Here is an 18,328-nt window from a genome sequence, read left to right as displayed (position 1 = left end):
TGTTTAAATATTTGAATGTGTGCTCCCCCACTAGTGGCTGATGCACCAGAATCCACTTCCATAATCAAAAGTTTTCCACTGACCTGCAGAGTAACAGAGATTGGCTCAGTTTTCCTTACTTTCACATTAAATCAAGTTCCCAAATCAGAAACATAGCAGCATTCTGCCTCCCAAACTGAAGCCACTGCGAATTGCACAGTGATACAGTTTTAGAAGAGCACAAGGCAGGCCACTAGGGTCTGCACCAAGGTGATCAGCAATTAATGGAACTCAAAGATCACAATGTGTTACATCCTTTGAGTTTATTATGCTCTTTAGGAAAGATGTCAATTCCTTAGTGTCCATAAAGAGATTTACTTGAATGTTACCAAGGATGAGACACTTCAGTTACACCAGTGTTTCCAGCAATAGAAGGGTCAGTAGCCAGAGGTCACAGATTTAAGGCAATTGGTAAAAGAAAGAGGTGAAGGTTTTATTTTATATATAAACAACGTGGGGGTCTACAATGTACAGCCGGAAAACTGGAGTGGAAGCAAGTTCAATGGTAATATGTAAAAGAGAGTTGAACAAATACTTGAAAGGAAAAAGGATACAGAGTTATGGGGGAAAAGCAGGGGATAAAATGGATAGCTTTATCAAACAGCTGACAACAGCACAATGGCCTCCTTCCATGCTATATCATGTTATTGAGTTTATCTGGCAAGTGTATGTTGCCTAGGTAACGTGGTTTGTGAAAACCCATGCTACAGTTTAAGAGCAGTCTTCAGGGTGGTGGTGGGGTTAGAACTGATGTTGGGAGGGCCTGCTAGCATAGTCAAGTAGGGCCATGTCTGCCAAACATGCTCTTTGATGAATTAGTATTACAGAATGCTTGCAGATGGTAGGACAGCTGGGTCTTACCCTTTCATGTTATCTTGTCTCTTCCTATCATTCATGCTCCTCTGCTTCCATATCTTCCTTTTCAAGTGACCTAGTGGGTTGGCCCCTTAATAAAGCAAGAATGCTAGCAAATATAGCAGACAGCGGGGGGAGGATTCTGGAGAGGGGTAAGTAGGCTTACAAAGCAAAAAGGATATGGCAGCTTTGCAGGGCACCTACTTAGGTAGTGATACCCAGGGTGTGACAGGAAGGGACAGTGTACAAACATTAAAAAAAAGCAGCAAATAGGGTCAAAGGGGGGAAAAAAATGGTAAAAAGGCAAAATTAATGGCCTTTTACTTAAATGCTCGTAGTATTCGAAACAAAATAAATCAATTAACGGCACAAAGAGAGGTTAATTGGTATGATCTTATAGCCATTACAGAGACATGGTTACAAGGAGATCCAAGCTAGGAACTAAATATTCAGATAAAAGCAAAATACTGTGGATGCTGGAAATTGGAAACAAAAACAAAAAATGCTGAAAAAACTCAGCAGGTCTGACAGCATCTGTAGACAGAGAAACAAGTTAACGTTTCGAGTCCGTATGGCCTGTATGCTCTGAAGAAGGGTCAAACCGACTCGAAATGTTAACTTTGTTTGTCTCTCCACTAAATATTCAGGGGTATATGACTTTTTGAAAGGAGAGGCAGGAAGGAAAGGGTGGTGGGGTAGCTTTGTGAGTACGAGATAGAATAAGTACGATAACAAGAAATGCGCTTGGATCAGATGATGTGGAATCCATATGGGTGGAGGTAAGAAGCAAGGGGAAGGCGACACTGGTGGGAGTAGTCTACAGGCCCCCTAATAGTAGCTATGCTGTCAGGCTGAATAAATCAGGAAATAATGAGGACATGTAAAAAAGGCAATATATTAATCATGGGTGACTTTAACCTCCGTGTAGATTGGGAAAATCAAATTGGCAGAGGTAGCCACGAGCAAGAATTTAGAGTATATTCAGGAGAATTTCCTAGAACGTTGTGGATCCAACCACGGATCAGGCTATTTTCGATCTGGTAATGTGTAATGAGGCAGGTTTAATAAATAATCTCAGAGTAAAAGATCCCTAGGTAACAGTGACCATAACATGGTGGAATTTGGCAGTTTGAGAGTGAGAAACTTAGATCAGAAACAACTGTACTAAACTTAAATAAGGGTAATTACAAAGGAATGAGGGCAGAGTTGGCTGGGAAAGAAGTTTAGCAGAAAAGACAGTTGATGAACAATGGCAGACGTTTAAGAAAATAGTTCATGACTCACAATAAAGATATATCCCAGTGAGGAAGGAGGGTTGTAGGAAGGGGATAAACTAATCATGGTTAACCAAGCAAGTTAAGGATAGTATCAAAGTGAAAGAAAAAACATACAATGTGGCAAAGGTTAGTGATAAGGCAGAGGATTAAGGAAGTTAAAGGCAACAGAAGATGACCCAAAAAAAATAAAGAGGGAGGAAATAAACTTTAAGAGCAAACTAGCAAGTAATATAAAAACAGACAGTAACAGCTTCTTTAAACATAAAAAGGAAGAGAGGGGCCACAGTCAATATAGGCCCCTTAGAGAATGAGGCTGGGGAAATAATAGGAAACCAGGAAATGGCAGAGGAGTTCAATAAGTACTTTGCTTCAGTCTTCAGTGAAAAAGATACTAATAACATGCCAAAAAATACGAAACAATCATGGGGCAAAAGTGGGGGAGGAAATAAATACAATAACTATCACTAGAGAAAGTACTAGGGAAACAAATGGGGCTAAAGGCCAATAAGTCACCTGGACCTGATGGGTTGCATTCTAGGGTATTAAAGGAAATAGTTGCAGTGATAGTGGGTGCACTGACAGTAATCTTTCAAGAATGCATAGGTTCTGGAAAAGTCCCAGAGGATTGGAAAACTGCCAATGTAACACCCTCATTCAAAAAAATAGACAGACAAAAATAAGTAACTATAAGCCACTTAGCTTAACATCTGTCATTGGGAAAATGTTGGGAGTCTATTATAAAGGATGTAATAGCAGAGCATTTAGAAATACATAATAGAATCAAGCAGAGTCAGCATGGCTTCATGAAGGGGAAATCATGCCTGACAAATTTATTAGAATTCTTTGAGGAGGTAACAAGCAGGATAGATAAAGGGGAACCAGTAGATGTAATATATTTGGGCTTCCAAAAGGCGTCCGATAAGGTACCACACGTAAGGCTACTTAAGATAAGAGCCCATGGTGTTGGAGGTAGTGTATTAGCATGGATAGAGGGTTGGCTAACTAATGGGGTTGGGATATGTGGGGCATTTTCAGGATGGCAATTTGCAACTAGTGGAGTGCCACAGGGATCAGTGCTGAGGTCACAATTATTTACCATATATATTAATGACTTGGATGAAGGAAATGAATGTACTATCACCAAGTTTGCAGATGACAAAAATAGGTGGGAAGGCAAGTGGTGAGGATGATAGTCCACAGAAGGATATAGACAGGTTAAGTGAACGGGCAAAAACGTGGCAGATGGAATATAATGTGGGAAAGTGTGAGGTTATGCACTTTGGCAGGAAGAATAGAGGAGCTGAATATCATTTAAATGGAGGAGGACTGCAGAAAGTTGCAGCTCAGAGGGATTTGGGGGTCCTCGTGCATGAATCCCAAAAATCTAGCATACAAGTTCAACAGATAATATGGAAGGCAAATGGAATGTTGGCCTTTATTTCAAAGGGAATGGAGTATAAAAATAGGGAAGTCTTGTTAAAGCTATATATGATACTAGTTAGACCGCACCTAGAATACTGTGAACAATTTTGATCCCCTCAAATAAGGAAAGATATACTGGCATTGGAGGCAGCCCAGACAAGGTTCACTAGGTTGATCCCGGGTATGGAGGGATTGGGCCTGTACTCATTGAAGTTTAGAAGAATGAGAGGCGACCTTATTGAAACATATAAGATTCTTAGGGGGCTTGACAGGGTAGATGCTGAGAGGTTGTTTCCCTTGTGGGAGAGTCTAGGACCAGAGGGCATAATCTCAGAGTAAGGGAGCGCCCACTTAAAACAGATGAGGAAGAATTTCTTCTCTCAAAGGGTAGTCTGTGGAATTCTTTACTGCAGGTGGCTGCAGAGGCTGGGTCATTAAGTATATTCAAGGCTGAGATACAGATTTTTAATCAGTAAGGAAATCAAGGGTTATAGGGAAAAAACAGGGATGTGGAGTTGAGGATCATCAGGTCAGCCACGATCTCACTGAACGGTGGAGCAGGCTCAATGGGCCAAATGGCCTACTTCTGCTTCCGCATCTTATGGACTTACAATGATGTGAAAGTAGAGGTTGTATTGCAGCACACCTCCAGATCTATCCTGAAAACAAAAGCTTAGTTTAAGGTGACTCATAATCTACTCTCAGGGCTCAAGTGTAGGCATGGCATTGATTACATTTCATGGCCATGGTCCATATTCAGGCTCCCAAGAGACATCATGCACAAGGTCTGCAAGTGATAGCCTTTGTCCTTAAGCAGCCAGCCTCTGATCCAAATGGGGTGGGTGAAAAGAGGGGGGGGATTGAGGTCTGGCCCAGGACAAAGTACCATGGCAACCGTTAGAAAATTTAGCACAGACCTGGATCATGTACTGCATGTTGTCACGTGTCAACTGCAAATTCAGTAACTGGAATCCCTTCCTATACATGTTCCAGGTTCTTGGACTGGAGCACAATAGGCTGAACTGTGCACGTGGTTGCTGATGCCCTGTACCTGGGTAAGGCTACAATTCTTGCAAAGCCCAAACCCCTGTCGTCTTGCTTCATGACATTCATGAGGAGAGATGAATTCGTTACTTCCAGCATTTTGTGTATTCTATTTTACGTTAGAATACTGTAAGTTTTTACATCTCTAGGTTTTATGTGACAAATTTACATGACACATTTTAAGATACTAATATTTTTCAGTATTCTATTACTTCCCAATCACTATTAAGGGTGCACTTCTGCTACCCTAGCATTTAAGTCATGGATGGATTAAACAGAGACAAACCTTTCTAATCTAGTGTACATGATACATGGTGCTACACCGTGGATAAAAGAACTGCAGGTTTTCTATAGAACAATGCAAACGTGTTTACAATTTTCACAAATTAAAATTCCAAACAATTTAACAAAAACATTATCACAGCATACCTCAAAGTCAATTCCACCAACAAAAATTGTATTCGGCATGATTCTTCCACTTGGCAAGACATATCTTCGGCTCACTGTGGGTGCTGCAGAAGACTGACTCTCCAGTTCCTGGCTGACGTCACTATCTTGTGCTTCAATGATTCTTCCGGACTGCAAATAGGAAAAATGTTGAGAAATTCAGGTTTAGTTTTCATTCTGGTAACTTTTTGGAACCCAAGGGACTGGGTAGTACCAAAGGAAGTATCTTCACCTTGAACAATGGCCTGATTTAAGGAAGTAAAGAAAAACTTTTTGGTTACAAATGTTCCACTGGCAAACAAGTTTAGGAGTCTTAGTCACTTACTAAGAATTTGTTCACAATGCAAAACTGCACTAATTCAACACTAATTGGCACAAAATCAATAGTCTTGCTGTGAAAGGGCATGAGGATAGTTGGTTTAGGAAAGGGAATTAGTGACAGTGACTGAAGTTAAAAGATTGTAAACTGGAAAGGAATGGTGGAGAAATACTTAGGTGGTATTTCTTCCTGCCCGCTCAAAGAAAACAGAACACCTTCTCAACAATCCACAAATTTTCACAACCTCCCCAAAAGAATTACAACTCTTCACATAACAGAAGTACTCAAATATATACATTATTTATGAAGGTATTGAAATGCGTAAAGGTTCAAATTAGTTTAGTGAAACCCAATCAGGAAAAGCTCAATACAGACTGGATAGTCTATGCACTCAGCCAATTTTACCACCTCACTTTATCACTCACTTTTACCACCTTAGATACATTCAGATCAACATTCCAGACTACTAAATGGGAATTTCTAGGCTTCCTTATGAAGGTAGAGTCTGATTCATTATCACAGAATCACAGTGCAGAAGAGGCCCTTCGGCCCATCGAGGCTGCACCGACACGTGAGAAACACCTGACCTACCTACCTAATCCCATTTACCAGCACTTGGCCCAGAGCCTTGAATGTTACGACGTGCCAAGTGCTCATCCAGGTATTTTTTAAAGGATGTGGGGCAACCCGCCTCCACCACCCTCCCAGGCAGTGCATTCCACCCTCTGGGTAAAAAGTTTTTTCCTCACATCCCCCCTATACCTCGTGCTCCTCACCTTGAACTTATGTCCCCTCGTGACTGACCCTTCAACTAAGCTTCTCCCTATCCACCCTGTCCATGCCCCTCAATCTTGTACACCTCAATCAGGTCACCCCTCAGTCTTCTCTGCTCCAACGAAAACAACTCAAGTCTATCCAACCTCTCTTCACAACTTAAATGTTTCATCCCAGGCAACATCCTGATGAATCTCCTCTGCACCCCCTCCAGTGCAATCACATCCTTCCTATAATGTGGCGACCAGAACTGCACACAGTACTCTAGCTGTGGCCTCACCAAGGTTCTATACAACTCCAACATGACCTCCCTACTTTTGTAATCTATGCCTCGATTGATAAAGGCAAGTGCCCCATATGCCTTTTGTACCACCACAGTAACATGCCCCTCCGCCTTCAGAGATCTATGGACACACATGCCAAGGTCCCATTGTTCCTCAGAACTTCCTAGTGCCATGCCGTTCATTTAATACTTCCCTGTAAAATTACTCCTTCCAAAGTGTATCAGCTCACACTTTTCAGGGTTAAATTCCATCTGTCACTTATCTGCCCATTTGACCATCCCATCTATACCTTCCTGTAGCCCAAGGCACTCAACCTCACTGTTAACCACCCAGCCAATCTTTGTGTCATCCACAAACTTACTAATCCTACCCCCCAACATAGTCTTCTATGTTGTTTATATAAATGACAAATAATAGGGGTTCCAGCACAGATCCCTGTGGTACACAACTGGACACTGGCTTCCAGTCACTAAAGCATCCTTCTGTCATCACCCTCTGTCTCCTACAACTAAGCCAATTTTGAATCCACCTTATCAAATTACCCTGTATCCCGTGTGCATTTGCCTTCTTTATAAGTCTCCCATGTGGGACCTTGTCAAAGGTTTTGCTGAAATCCATATAAACTACGTCAACTGCACTACCCTCATCTACACACCTGGTCACCTCCTCAAAAAATTCAATCAAATTTGTTAGGCATCACCTCCCTCTGACAAAGACATGCTGACTATCCCTGATCACACCTTGCCTCTCCAAGTGGAGATGATTCTATCCTTCAGAATTTTCTCCAATAGTTTCCCTGCCACTGACAAGAGACTCACTGGCCTGTAGTTTCCTGGCTTATCTCTACAACCCTTCTTAAATAGCAGAACCACACTAGCTGTTCTCCAGTCTTCTGGCACCTCCCCCGTGGCCAGAGGAATTAAAAATTTGGGTCAGAGCCCCTGCGATCTTCTCCCTTGCCTCACTCAGTAATCTGGGACACAAATCATCCGGACCTGGAGGTTTGTCCACTTTTAAGCCTGCCAACACCTCCAATACCTTGTCACTCCCTATATCAATTTGCTCAAGAACCTCGCAGTTTCTCTTCATCCTCATTCTCTTGGGTGAAGACTGACGTGGAGTATTCATTCAACACTCTAGCGATGTCATCTGGCTCCACCCATAGATTGCCCTTGGTCCCTTATGGGCCCTACTCTTTCCCTGGTTATCCTCTTCCCATTGATATACTTATACAATATCTTGGGATTTTCCCTACTTCTACCAGCCAGAGCTTTCTCATATCCACTTTTTGCTCTCCTAATTGCTTTCTTAAGCTGCACCCTGCACTTTCTGTACTCCACTAATTCCTCTGCTGATTTCCCTTGTACCTGCTAAAAGCCTCTCTTTTCCTTCTCATCGTAACCTGAATACCTCCGGTCATCCATGGTTCTCTGGGCTTGTTACTCCTTCCTATCACCCTGGAGGGAACATGTTGAGCCTGTACCCTCCCCATTTCCTTTTTGAATGCCCCCCCACTGCTCTTCTACAGATTTCCCCACAAGTAGCTGTTCCCAATCTACTTTGGCCAGATCCTGCCTTATTTTACTAAAATCCACTCTCTCCCAATCCAAAACATTTTTTTTGCAACTTGTCTATTTCTTTGTCCATAACAAACTTAAACTGTACCATGTTGTGGTCGCTATCACTAAAATGATCCCCCACCACCACCTCAGCCACCTGTCCGGCTTCATTACCCAGAATTAGGTTCAGCACTGCACTGTCCCTTGTTGGACCCTCTACATATTGACCTAAAAAGTTCTTCTATACACATCAAGAAATCCACTCCATCCAAGCCCTTAACACTATGTCAATCCCAATTAATGTTGGGAAAGTTGAAATCACCTAATATAATTACCCTATTGTTATTGCTTTTACACACCTCCACAAATGGTGCACATATTTGCTCCTTAATTTCCCGCTGACTATCTGGGAGTCTATAATAAACACCTAACAATGTGGCTGCCCCTTTTTTATTCCTAAGCTCTACCCACAAAGCTTCATTCGATGCCCCCTCCAAGATATCATCTCTCCTTACTGAATAACTGACTCCTTAACTAATAATGCAATGCCTCCTCCTCTTTTACCCCCTCCCCTGTCTCGCCTGAAGATTCTATATCCCGGAATGTTGAGCTGCCAATCCTACCCCTCCCTCAACCACGCCTCTGTGATGGCTACTATATCACAATTCCATGTGTCAATCCTCACCCTTAACTCATCCGTTTTACCTGTAATACTCCTGGCATTAAAGTAGAGGCCATCCAGCTTTGCCTTACTCCCTTGAAACTTAATGCAACTATACTCCCTCTGACTGGATTGTTTTACTGTATTATGATGTGTCCCTATTCTGCTAACATTCTGTGTCCCCTCCCCCTGCCGAATTAGTTTAAACTCCTCCCAACAGCACTAGCAAACCCGCCCACAAGGATGTTAGTCCCACTCTGATTCAGATGTAGAGTGTCCCGCTTGTACAGGTCCCACTTTCCCTAGAAACGGTCCCAGTGATCCAGGAATCTAAAACCCTCCCTCCTACACCAACTCTCTTGGACTGCCTGGTGGTCACCCATTCCCTTCCTTCCTCAAGTCCTTTCAGCTGCAGTGTGACCACCTCTCTAGACATGCTATCCACGATGTTCTCAGACTCGTGGATGCTCTAGTGTCCCCAGCTGCCATTTCAGCTCTGAAACCCAAGCTTCCAGGAGCTGCAGCTGGACACTTCCTGCACACGTGCTGCTCCCAGGCACTGGAAACGTTCCCAGCTTCCCACATGGAGCACGAGGAGTACACCAAGGCTTTGAGCTCTCCTGCCATGACTTATCCCTTTAAATTAAACCTCTTAAATCAATTACTCTAGGGCCCTTCTTTCCTGATTCTCGTTACTACAGAATATACAAACTATATATCACAAAAAGATCTTAAACTATAAGTGATAAAAGTAGTAAATCCTTACCCGGCCTTACCCACTACTTACCAGTCATTTCTCTCCCCTGTAGCCTCTTCTGCTGCAATAGGGCAAGACCACTCTCTGAAGATTTAAGTAGTTGGATAGCAAATAAAAAATGCAAAGAGCACCTCTTCCCCTCTGCACCGAATTCCCACTGTGCACCAAATTGCCAATACCCATACTCACTCTGGCTCTCTCCCCGATCGTGTGCTTCTCATAATTCCTTTCTTAAATAAAGCTGAGGTGAGCTGAGATGACACGACACGCTAGTTAAACTTCAAATAGTAATCAACACTTATTCAGGCCCTAATCAGGCTTCAGGTGATTGACAGTTAACTGTCACATAGTCAGCTACCTTATCAACCTTTTAACTAAACTACTGAACTTACAAAAATTAAAGAAAAAGACTTACCAGTTCAAAACAATCAGCTCAGTCAATCCTCAACTCCACTTTCCTGCCTTATTTCCCATCCCTAGTTGCCCTTGAGGTGGTGATTAATATAAGCATAGTCTTTGCAATCTGTCCTCATAATTTAACCCTTTAACCCAAGCTACTTTTAGAGTTTTGTTGTAAAAAGAATTACAAACACCCTAGTTACAAATTTTGTAACCAAAAATAAATGCTGGCGTTTAATAAATAAATATTTATTCTGCCACTTCAACTCTCTACTTAAACAGAGAAAACAGTTCTTTAGCAGAAATCAAGGTGGTCATTTCAGTGGGTAAATTCCAAATTGCTATTTTTCCCACCATTGGTATTTAACATCATGCTCAACTTAGGACAAGCTGGGTGAACCAGACAGTCTTTTCCTGTCTGGCATTATTCAAATGTAACACAGCAGAGCAGTGTGCAACTCTGATGTGGAGTTGGAATGTAGAGTTGGAATACTCCACCCTCTACTGGCTACATACTAACCAGTGACCTGGGCAGCCACAATCCCAGGCCTCCCCATAGTGGAAACTTGTGGCCACAGAAGGACTACAAGCAATGGTCCAGCCCTTAATAGGTCTGATCCAAATGTGACCCAAGACATTGCTATCGGTCAAAACCCACCATTCCAAGATGAGCAGGTTCTATGTCAGATGACTTGACTGGCCTGCCATGTTTGAAAACATGTCAAGAAAGAAGGTTTGAAAGCTATATAATTTAGCACTTAACTACTGGAATATATTTAAAAATGTTACTTCAAAAATCTAATTATTAGTCAGCAACGATGATTTAGAGCACAGATGTCTGGCTATAAACCACACAACCAATTACATATGTACATCTCAAAGCCCAAACAGACATGTTTGGATTCCAAGCGAAATGTAGATTGATTTTTAAACCCTTCACATTTTTGAGTAATAAACAAACAAACAATCTAAACCAACAATTGAAAAGTGCTCTGTTAACTGTTCCAAATGATGGCAATTCTATGCTCTTTCAAACGTTCCAGAACCACAATGAATTTATGTTACTAACTTTTCAGCATTAGCTCACAAATAAAAACACTTGCTCACCTTGTGTCAACACTAAAAGTCCTTGTTCTGGGTCTTCAGGGGAAATAATAAATTTAAAATAATGTTTGCCATAGCAAGGCCAGAAAGCCAAACAGTTCATTATTTCAAAAGAGGGGCAACTACTCAAGCTCTAAAAAGATTGAGCCTTAAAGAACCTTTAAACATAAATTGCTAACAACTTGCATTTATATAGTGTTTTCACAACATGTAATGTGTGCTCTACCTGAAGACAAGTCCTTGGCTCATTGTCCACTGATGCTTCATCCTGAGCAATTTTTATCCAAGGTGGCTTGCCATTGCCTTCCACCCTTGGAGAAGTTCCAAGTCTACCTCAACCAGAATGGGAATCAAACCCCGGCATTATTCTGAACCATATGCTAGCCAACTGAGCCAACCGGCCCCTATTTAGTACTTAAACACAAACATTCCAGGGTGTTTCACAGGGGCGTTACCAAAATTTGACACCATGCCACAGATATTAGGGCAGGTGATCAAAAGCTTGTCTAAGAGGTAGGTTTTAAATGAGAGCCTTAAAAGGCAGGCTTGCATTTATATAGCATTTTTCACAGCCATCAGATGACTCAAAAAGGACTTTGCAGCCAATGAAGTACTTTTGAAGCTTGGTCACTGTCACAGCAGCCAATTCACACACAGCAAGTTTTCACAAACAACAATAATGTGATAATGACCAAATAATCGGTTTTTCTGATGTTAATTTCAGAAAATTGTTCAAGAGAACTTCCTTGATCAGTATGCCCTCAGCCTAACTAGAAAGGAGGCATTGCTGGATCTGATGCTAGGGAATGAAGTGAGCCAAGTGTCTGTGGGGGAGCATTTGGGCAAGAGTGATCATCATAGCATAACGTTTAGATTAGTAATGCAGAACAGCAAGAAACAATCTAAAATAGAATGCCTGATTTGGAAGTGGGCTAATTTCAATGGAATGAGAAGTGATGCAGCCAGGGTAAAACAGAATCAACCATGGACAGGAAAAACTAAGGAAAGGTCCTTCAGTTATAGGCTAGGTGCACTTCAACAAGGGCATGTAGGGGGGCCAAAATCAGGGCTCCTTGGATGATGAGGCAGAGAGAGAATGTGATGAAACAAAGAGGTGTATGAAGCATTTCAGGTGAATTCTCCAAGCCAGAACCAGATCAAATACAGTAAGTTGAGAGGGGAAGTGAAGAGGAAAGCAAGTCAGGCAAAGACAAAATATGAGAATAGAATTGGCAGTCAACATAAAAGGGAACCCAAACATCTTCTACCAGCATGTAAATAGTAACAAGGTAGAACGTGTCAGGGTGGGGCCTATAGGAATAAAGCAAGTGATACACACTAAGAGGCACAGAGCAAGGTGAGAATACTTAGTAAACTCCGCAATGTACTTATTAAGGAACCGGAATCTCTCAATATCAGTAGAAGCAGAGATAGTAGACCTAATGGGAGGAGTGAAAATTGAGAAGGAGGAAGTACTTATTAGAAAGGCTGGCTATGCTCAGAGTGGATAAGGCACTTAGTGCGGATGGCTTGCTAACACGGTTTCTAAAGAAGTGGGGGTGGAGATAGCAGAAGAGCTTTCCATAACCTTTCAGTGTTCCCTCAGCACAGGATTGGAGTGTGGCAAATGTGATACCCATATTCAAGAAAGAATATAAGGCTAGCCCAGGCAACTACAGGGCAGTTAGTTTAGCATCAGTGGTGGGTAAGGCTTTAGAAATAATAATCAGGGGGAAAATAAATCAGACACTTAGGGAGGTGTGAGTTAGTTAAGATTAGCCAGCATGGATTTGTAAAAGGCAGATCATGCGTGATTGATCAAATTGAATTTTTCGATGAAATAACTGAAAAGGTCGATGAAGGCAATGCAGTCGATGTTGTTTATATGGGTTTTAAGAAAGCATTTAACAAAGTACCACAAAAAGCTGGTTAGCAAAACTGAGCCTCATGGAGTAGGGGGGTCAGTGTCAACTTGAATGAAAAAAATTGGCTTCAGGACAGTGGTTACTTTTTCCTGATTGGAGGATGGTAAACTGTGGTGTTCCCCAAAGGTCAGTGCGAGGACAACTACTTTTTCCACTACAAATAAAGGACTTGGATATTGAATTACAGGATAAAATTTCAAAATTTGGCAATGATACCAAACTTGGAGGAGAGGCAAATAGTGAGGATGGTACAATCAGCTGCAACAGGACAATGGCATACTAGAAGAATGGACAGACAAATGAGGGATGGAATTTAATATATAGTGGTGAGGTGGTACATTTTGGCAGAAGGGATAGCGAAAGGAAATACAGACTAAATGGCAAAGTTCTAAATGTGCAAGTACAGAGACAGAAGGGTGCATGTGGATAGATCTTTGTGGCAGGTAGTGATCCCACAACCAACTGATCAGATCTAAGCTCTGCAATCCTGCCACATCCAATGGTGAATGGCAGTGGACAATTGAACAACTCACTGCAGGTGGCAGCTCCACAAATATCCCCATCCTCAATGATGGGGGAACCCAGCACATCAGTGCAAAAGACAAGACTAAAGCATTTGCAACAATCTTCAGCCAGAAGTGCCAAGTGGATGATTTCCACCTCTACCACCTTCAGAGGTCCCCAGCATCACAGATGCCAGTCTTCAACCAATTCGATTCACTCCATGTGATATCAAGAAGAGGCTGAAGGCACTGGATACTGCAAAGGCTATGGGGCCTGACAATATTCCAGCAATAGTACTAAAGACTAGTGCTCCAGAACTTGCCGTGCTCCTAACCAAGCTGTTCCAGCACAGCCACAACACTGACATCTACCCTGCAATGTGGAAAATTGCCCAGCTATGTCCTGTACAGAAAAAGCAGGACAATTCCAGCCTGGACAATTACCACCCAATCAGTCCACTCTCCACAATCAGTAAAATGATGGAAGTAGTCATCAACAGTGCTATTAAGTGGCACTTGCTTAGCAATAACCTGCCCAATGATGCTCAGTTTGGGTTCTGCCAGGGCTACTCAGCCCTAATCTCATTATAGCCTTGGTTCAAACATGGACAAAAAGAGCTGAACTCCTGAAGTGAGAGAGTGACTGCCTTTGACATCAATGCCACATTTGACCAAGTGTGGCATCAAGGACCCCTAGCAAAGCTGGAGTCAACTGGAATCAGGGGGAAAACTCTCCACTGGCTGAAGTCATACCTAGCACAAAGGAAGGTAGTTGGGGTTGTTGGAGGTCAATCACCTCAGTTCCAGGACATCACTGCAGGAGTTCCTCAGGGTAGTGTCCTAGGCCCAATCATCTTCAGTTGCTTCATTAATAACCTTCCTTCCATCATAAGGTCAGAAGTGGGGATGTTCACTGATGATTGCACAATGTTCCCCCTCATTCTCGACAACATTCATACTGAAGGAGTCCATTTCCAAATGCAGCAAGATCTGGACAATTTCCAGGCTTGGGCTGATAAATGGCAGGTAATATTTGTGGCAAAGTGCCAGGCAGTGACCATTGCCCCTTGAAATTCAATGGCATTACCATTGCTGATTCCCCCACTGTTTACATCCTGGGAATTACCATTGACCAGAAACTGAACTGGGCTAGCCATATAAATACTGTGGCTACAAGACCAGGTCAGAGGCTAGGAATCCTGTGGTCAGTAACTCCCTCCTGTCTGCCCAAGGCACAAATCAGGGAGGAGTGAGATAGAATACATTCCAATTGCCTGGATGAGTGCAGCTCCAACAATACTGAAGGAGCTTGGCATCATCCAAACAAAGCAGCCCACTTGACTGGCACCCCAGCCACATTCACTCCCTCTACTGCCGACAAACAGTGGCAGCAGTGTGTACCATCTACAAGATGCGTTGCAGGAACTCACCAAGGCTTCACAGACCTTCCACACCCATGACCGCTACTATCTAGTAGAACAAGAGTAGCAGGTGCATGAGATCACCACCACCTGGAAGTTCCCCTCCAAGTCACTCACCATCCTGACTTGGAAATATATCACCGTTCCTTTACTATCACTGGGTCAAAATCCTGGAACTCCCTCGCTTATAACATTGTGCCTGTACCTACACCACAGGGACTGCAGCAATTCAAGGAGGCAGCTCACCACCATCTTCTCAAGAGCAATTAGGGATAGGCAATAAATGCTGGTCTAGCTAGCGACACCCACAAAAAATATTGAGAGTGGCTAGCAAAACATATGGGATCTTGGGATTCATAAATAGAGGCAATGATTACAAAAGCAGGGAAGTTACGTCAAACGTCTATAAAGCTCCGATTAGTCCACAGCCTGTATTGTGTCCAGTTCTTGTCACCATATTTTAGGATGTAAGGGTCATTGGAAGAATGCAGAGATTTACCAGATTGGTTCCAGGGATGGGGATTTTAGCTAGTGTTAGGTTGGAGAAGCTGGGGTTGCTCTCTTAGTAGCAAAGGAGATGGGGAAGATTTGATTGGGGTGTACAAGATTAGGACAGGTTGGGATAAGGTAGGCAAGGAAAAACTGTTCCCATAAACTGGTGGTACTAGAACGAGGGCACGTATATTTAAGGCTTCAAAAAGGTTCTGCAGGAAGGTGCCGTTTGGGTGACAACTGTTTCCCAGGAACTCAGAAAGAGTGGAGCTACTGTTTCAGGTGACTGTGAACCATATATATTGAGTGAGAAAAATGATAAATCCAACGTACAGGAGACCAAATTGTAAAGACCATGAGGTTACACATGGTGCCACATTTGTGCAGGGAGTGATGCAAATGCTTAAAATCTCACAAGATGGCCTTTGTTGCATCTGCTATTCCATGTGTATTATACTTCATACCAACCATAATTTGCCTGTTAACACACTCTTAATTTATTGATTGATTCGTGTTAAAGTAGAAGTTACAAAAAGTGAAATCAGGTTGGAAATTTGTTGTTTGGTAAATTTGCTCATTTTGGTTTTAACAAAATTGGGGGCTCATCCAGGGTTAAACCAAGAGAATGTAAAACAGGTTTGCTGGAGCTTTCAAGCATTTAAACAAGACTTAACATTTGCTTTTGCTATATTGTATTGGGAAATCAACAATGGTACCTGAGGTTTGAGCCTTTGTGGACAGAGATGATCTATCAGGCTTGAAACAGTTGAGAAAATATGATTCACAGGCTGTGGCAGAGCACTTAGGGATTAATGCAAGATCAGGAGCTAAGAGGGATGGGATCCTTGAATAATTGACTAGACACCTGGGGCTTGAGGAAAAAAGGACCAGTTCCCTTAGTGATGTAATACTACTGGCCAGAACTGAAAACATAAATATAACTAAGAAAGACTGACATGGAAAGAGAGAAATTAGTAAGAGAGGTAAGGAAACAGAAAACTTTTAGAAAAAAAATCAAAATGGAGCAGAAGTTTCAATTATACGAACTTGAGCTGATGAGAAGTGAGGCTGACTCAGAGGGAAGTCCACTTAATTTTGACGTGAAGATTTCTCACTCATACCTAAATTTAGCAAGGAGGGAGTAGAGATGTAGTTCCCATTGTTTGAGGAATTGCCATGAATTTGAATTGGCTACACTCCTAAAATGCATTTTGCTGGGAAGGCTTTAGAAGTGTATGCATCTTCTTCAGCATAGTGCTTGTGTGATTATGAGGAAGAGTGCCATACTCAACTCAAGTTTGCATCAGAGGCCTACAGGCAGGAATTTAGGAATTTGAGGAGAACGGGCCAGACCCATGCAGAATTTGTCAGGGAAATGGAAAAAGTGCGATAGGTGATGTAGGTTGATAAAGGAGGAACAGAACATCAATAACCCTAGGGATATATTGGAGGAAGAGGAATGCAAAAATGATGCCCCTTTGGGATTAAGGTTTCACCTAGAAAACCACAAAGTTCATAAAACAAAGGGGAGCCTCAGTAGCAGCAGACAAATGACAAACAAGAGAGCTGAAGAAACTGAATGCAGACTTGGAGTTGTGAGTGGGGGAGTTTGGTGGTGGGGGTGGGGGGGGGGGTATCGGTTTCCTTTTTCCATTTTTCTCACCCCATGTGAATTGGTTCTTGCTCTACTACAGGGAAAGGAGCTAGCTGTTTGATGAGTAAGTGGGTAAGTTCTACTCTAGCCACATTTAAAATAGTATACAAATTGGTGGTGGAGTTAATAAAAAATAAAAAAGCAACATAAGTGATTAGTATAATTAAGTAATTATTTAAAACACATTAAGGATGGCAGGACAGATGATGTCAAGACTGCAGCATGTGGGTGCTCCTGGATAACAGTGTGTTCCAGGGAAACACATCTGCAGTGTTGGCGGCTTAAGGGACTTCGGCTCAGAGTCACTGAGCTGCAGACTCTGCAACACATCAGAGAGGGGGAAAGTTACCTGGATGTTTTATACCAGGAGGCAGTCACACCACTTAGAATAGGGTCTTCTGATTTGGTCATTGGTCAGGGACAGGAGGGTGTGACTGCAAGTGAAGCAGGTAAGGGGGCCCAGAGGGCAGGAGTGTAGGAGTGAGAGCCTCTGCATTGTCCCAATAGGTGTGAGGTTCTCTCAGCTTGTTTGGATGAGAGCAGGGGCTGCAGGGTGGATGGGCAAACTGACCATGGCACAGAAAGCCATTCAGATTGGGGGAGCAAAAAGAAACGTAGCGGTAGTATGGGACAGTATAGTGAGGGGGGGATGAACACTGTCCTCTGTAGCCAAAAGTAGGTCCAAATGGGTGTGTTGCCTGCCTGGTGCCAGGGTTCGGGACACATGCTCAGGGCTGGAGAGGAACTCGCAGTGGGAGGGGGAGGATCCAGTTGTCATGATCCATGTAGGTACCAGCAACATAGGTAGAACTAGGAAAGAGGTTCGGAGTAGAGAGTATCAGGAGCTAGGCAGTAAATTGAAAAGCAGAACCTCAAGGGTTATAATCTGTGGATTATTACCCAAACCGTTAGCAAATTGGCAGAGTACATAAAATTAGAGAGTTGAATGCATAGCTCAAAGTCTGGCATGGGAGAAGGGGTGTTCTGGTTTGTGGGGTACTGGCACCAGTATTGGGGAAACTGGGGGCTGTACCGTAGGGACAGTCTACACCTGAACTGGCCTGGGACCAGTGTTCTTGTGAACTGCATAATGAGGGAAGTAGAGAGGGTTTTAAACTAAATAGTGGTGGCATGGGATCAAATGTGGAAAGGTGTGATATATCAAAGAGTACAGACAAAATAAAAGAGGAAAATAGTAATATGGGAAAATGAGGGTCAAAGAATAATAGGAAAAAACCTAAATGCACAAAGAATCAAGACCAGATGTTACAAAGATAAGAAAAAGACTAAACTAAAGGCTCTGTATCTGAATGCACATAGCATTCATAACAAATTGATAGCGCATGTTGAAGTAAATATGATCTGACAGCCATTACAGGGACTTGGCTGCAA

General features: G+C 42.6%; 1 protein-coding gene across 5 annotated transcripts in view; it reads right to left on the bottom strand.

Annotated features, from left to right (window-relative positions):
• Positions 1-18,328, bottom strand: part of dazl (deleted in azoospermia-like) — a 191,341-nt gene that overhangs the window by 149,962 nt on the left and 23,051 nt on the right. For 3 of the 5 annotated variants that reach the window (XM_078538544.1, XM_078538542.1, XM_078538543.1), the window contains exon 2: positions 5,067-5,216. In XM_078538544.1, coding sequence (XP_078394670.1) covers positions 5,067-5,216 — 150 coding nt within the window. Of the gene's footprint in view, positions 1-5,066; positions 5,217-9,853; positions 9,912-11,167; positions 11,298-18,328 lie in introns of those variants that run through there. The other 2 variants (XM_078538545.1, XM_078538546.1) reach the window with 2 other exon arrangements.

This window comes from Cetorhinus maximus, chromosome 3, assembly GCF_964194155.1.
Source record: "Cetorhinus maximus chromosome 3, sCetMax3.hap1.1, whole genome shotgun sequence".
Lineage (NCBI taxonomy): Eukaryota > Metazoa > Chordata > Chondrichthyes > Lamniformes > Cetorhinidae > Cetorhinus > Cetorhinus maximus.
This window is presented reverse-complemented; position numbering and strand designations above follow the sequence as displayed.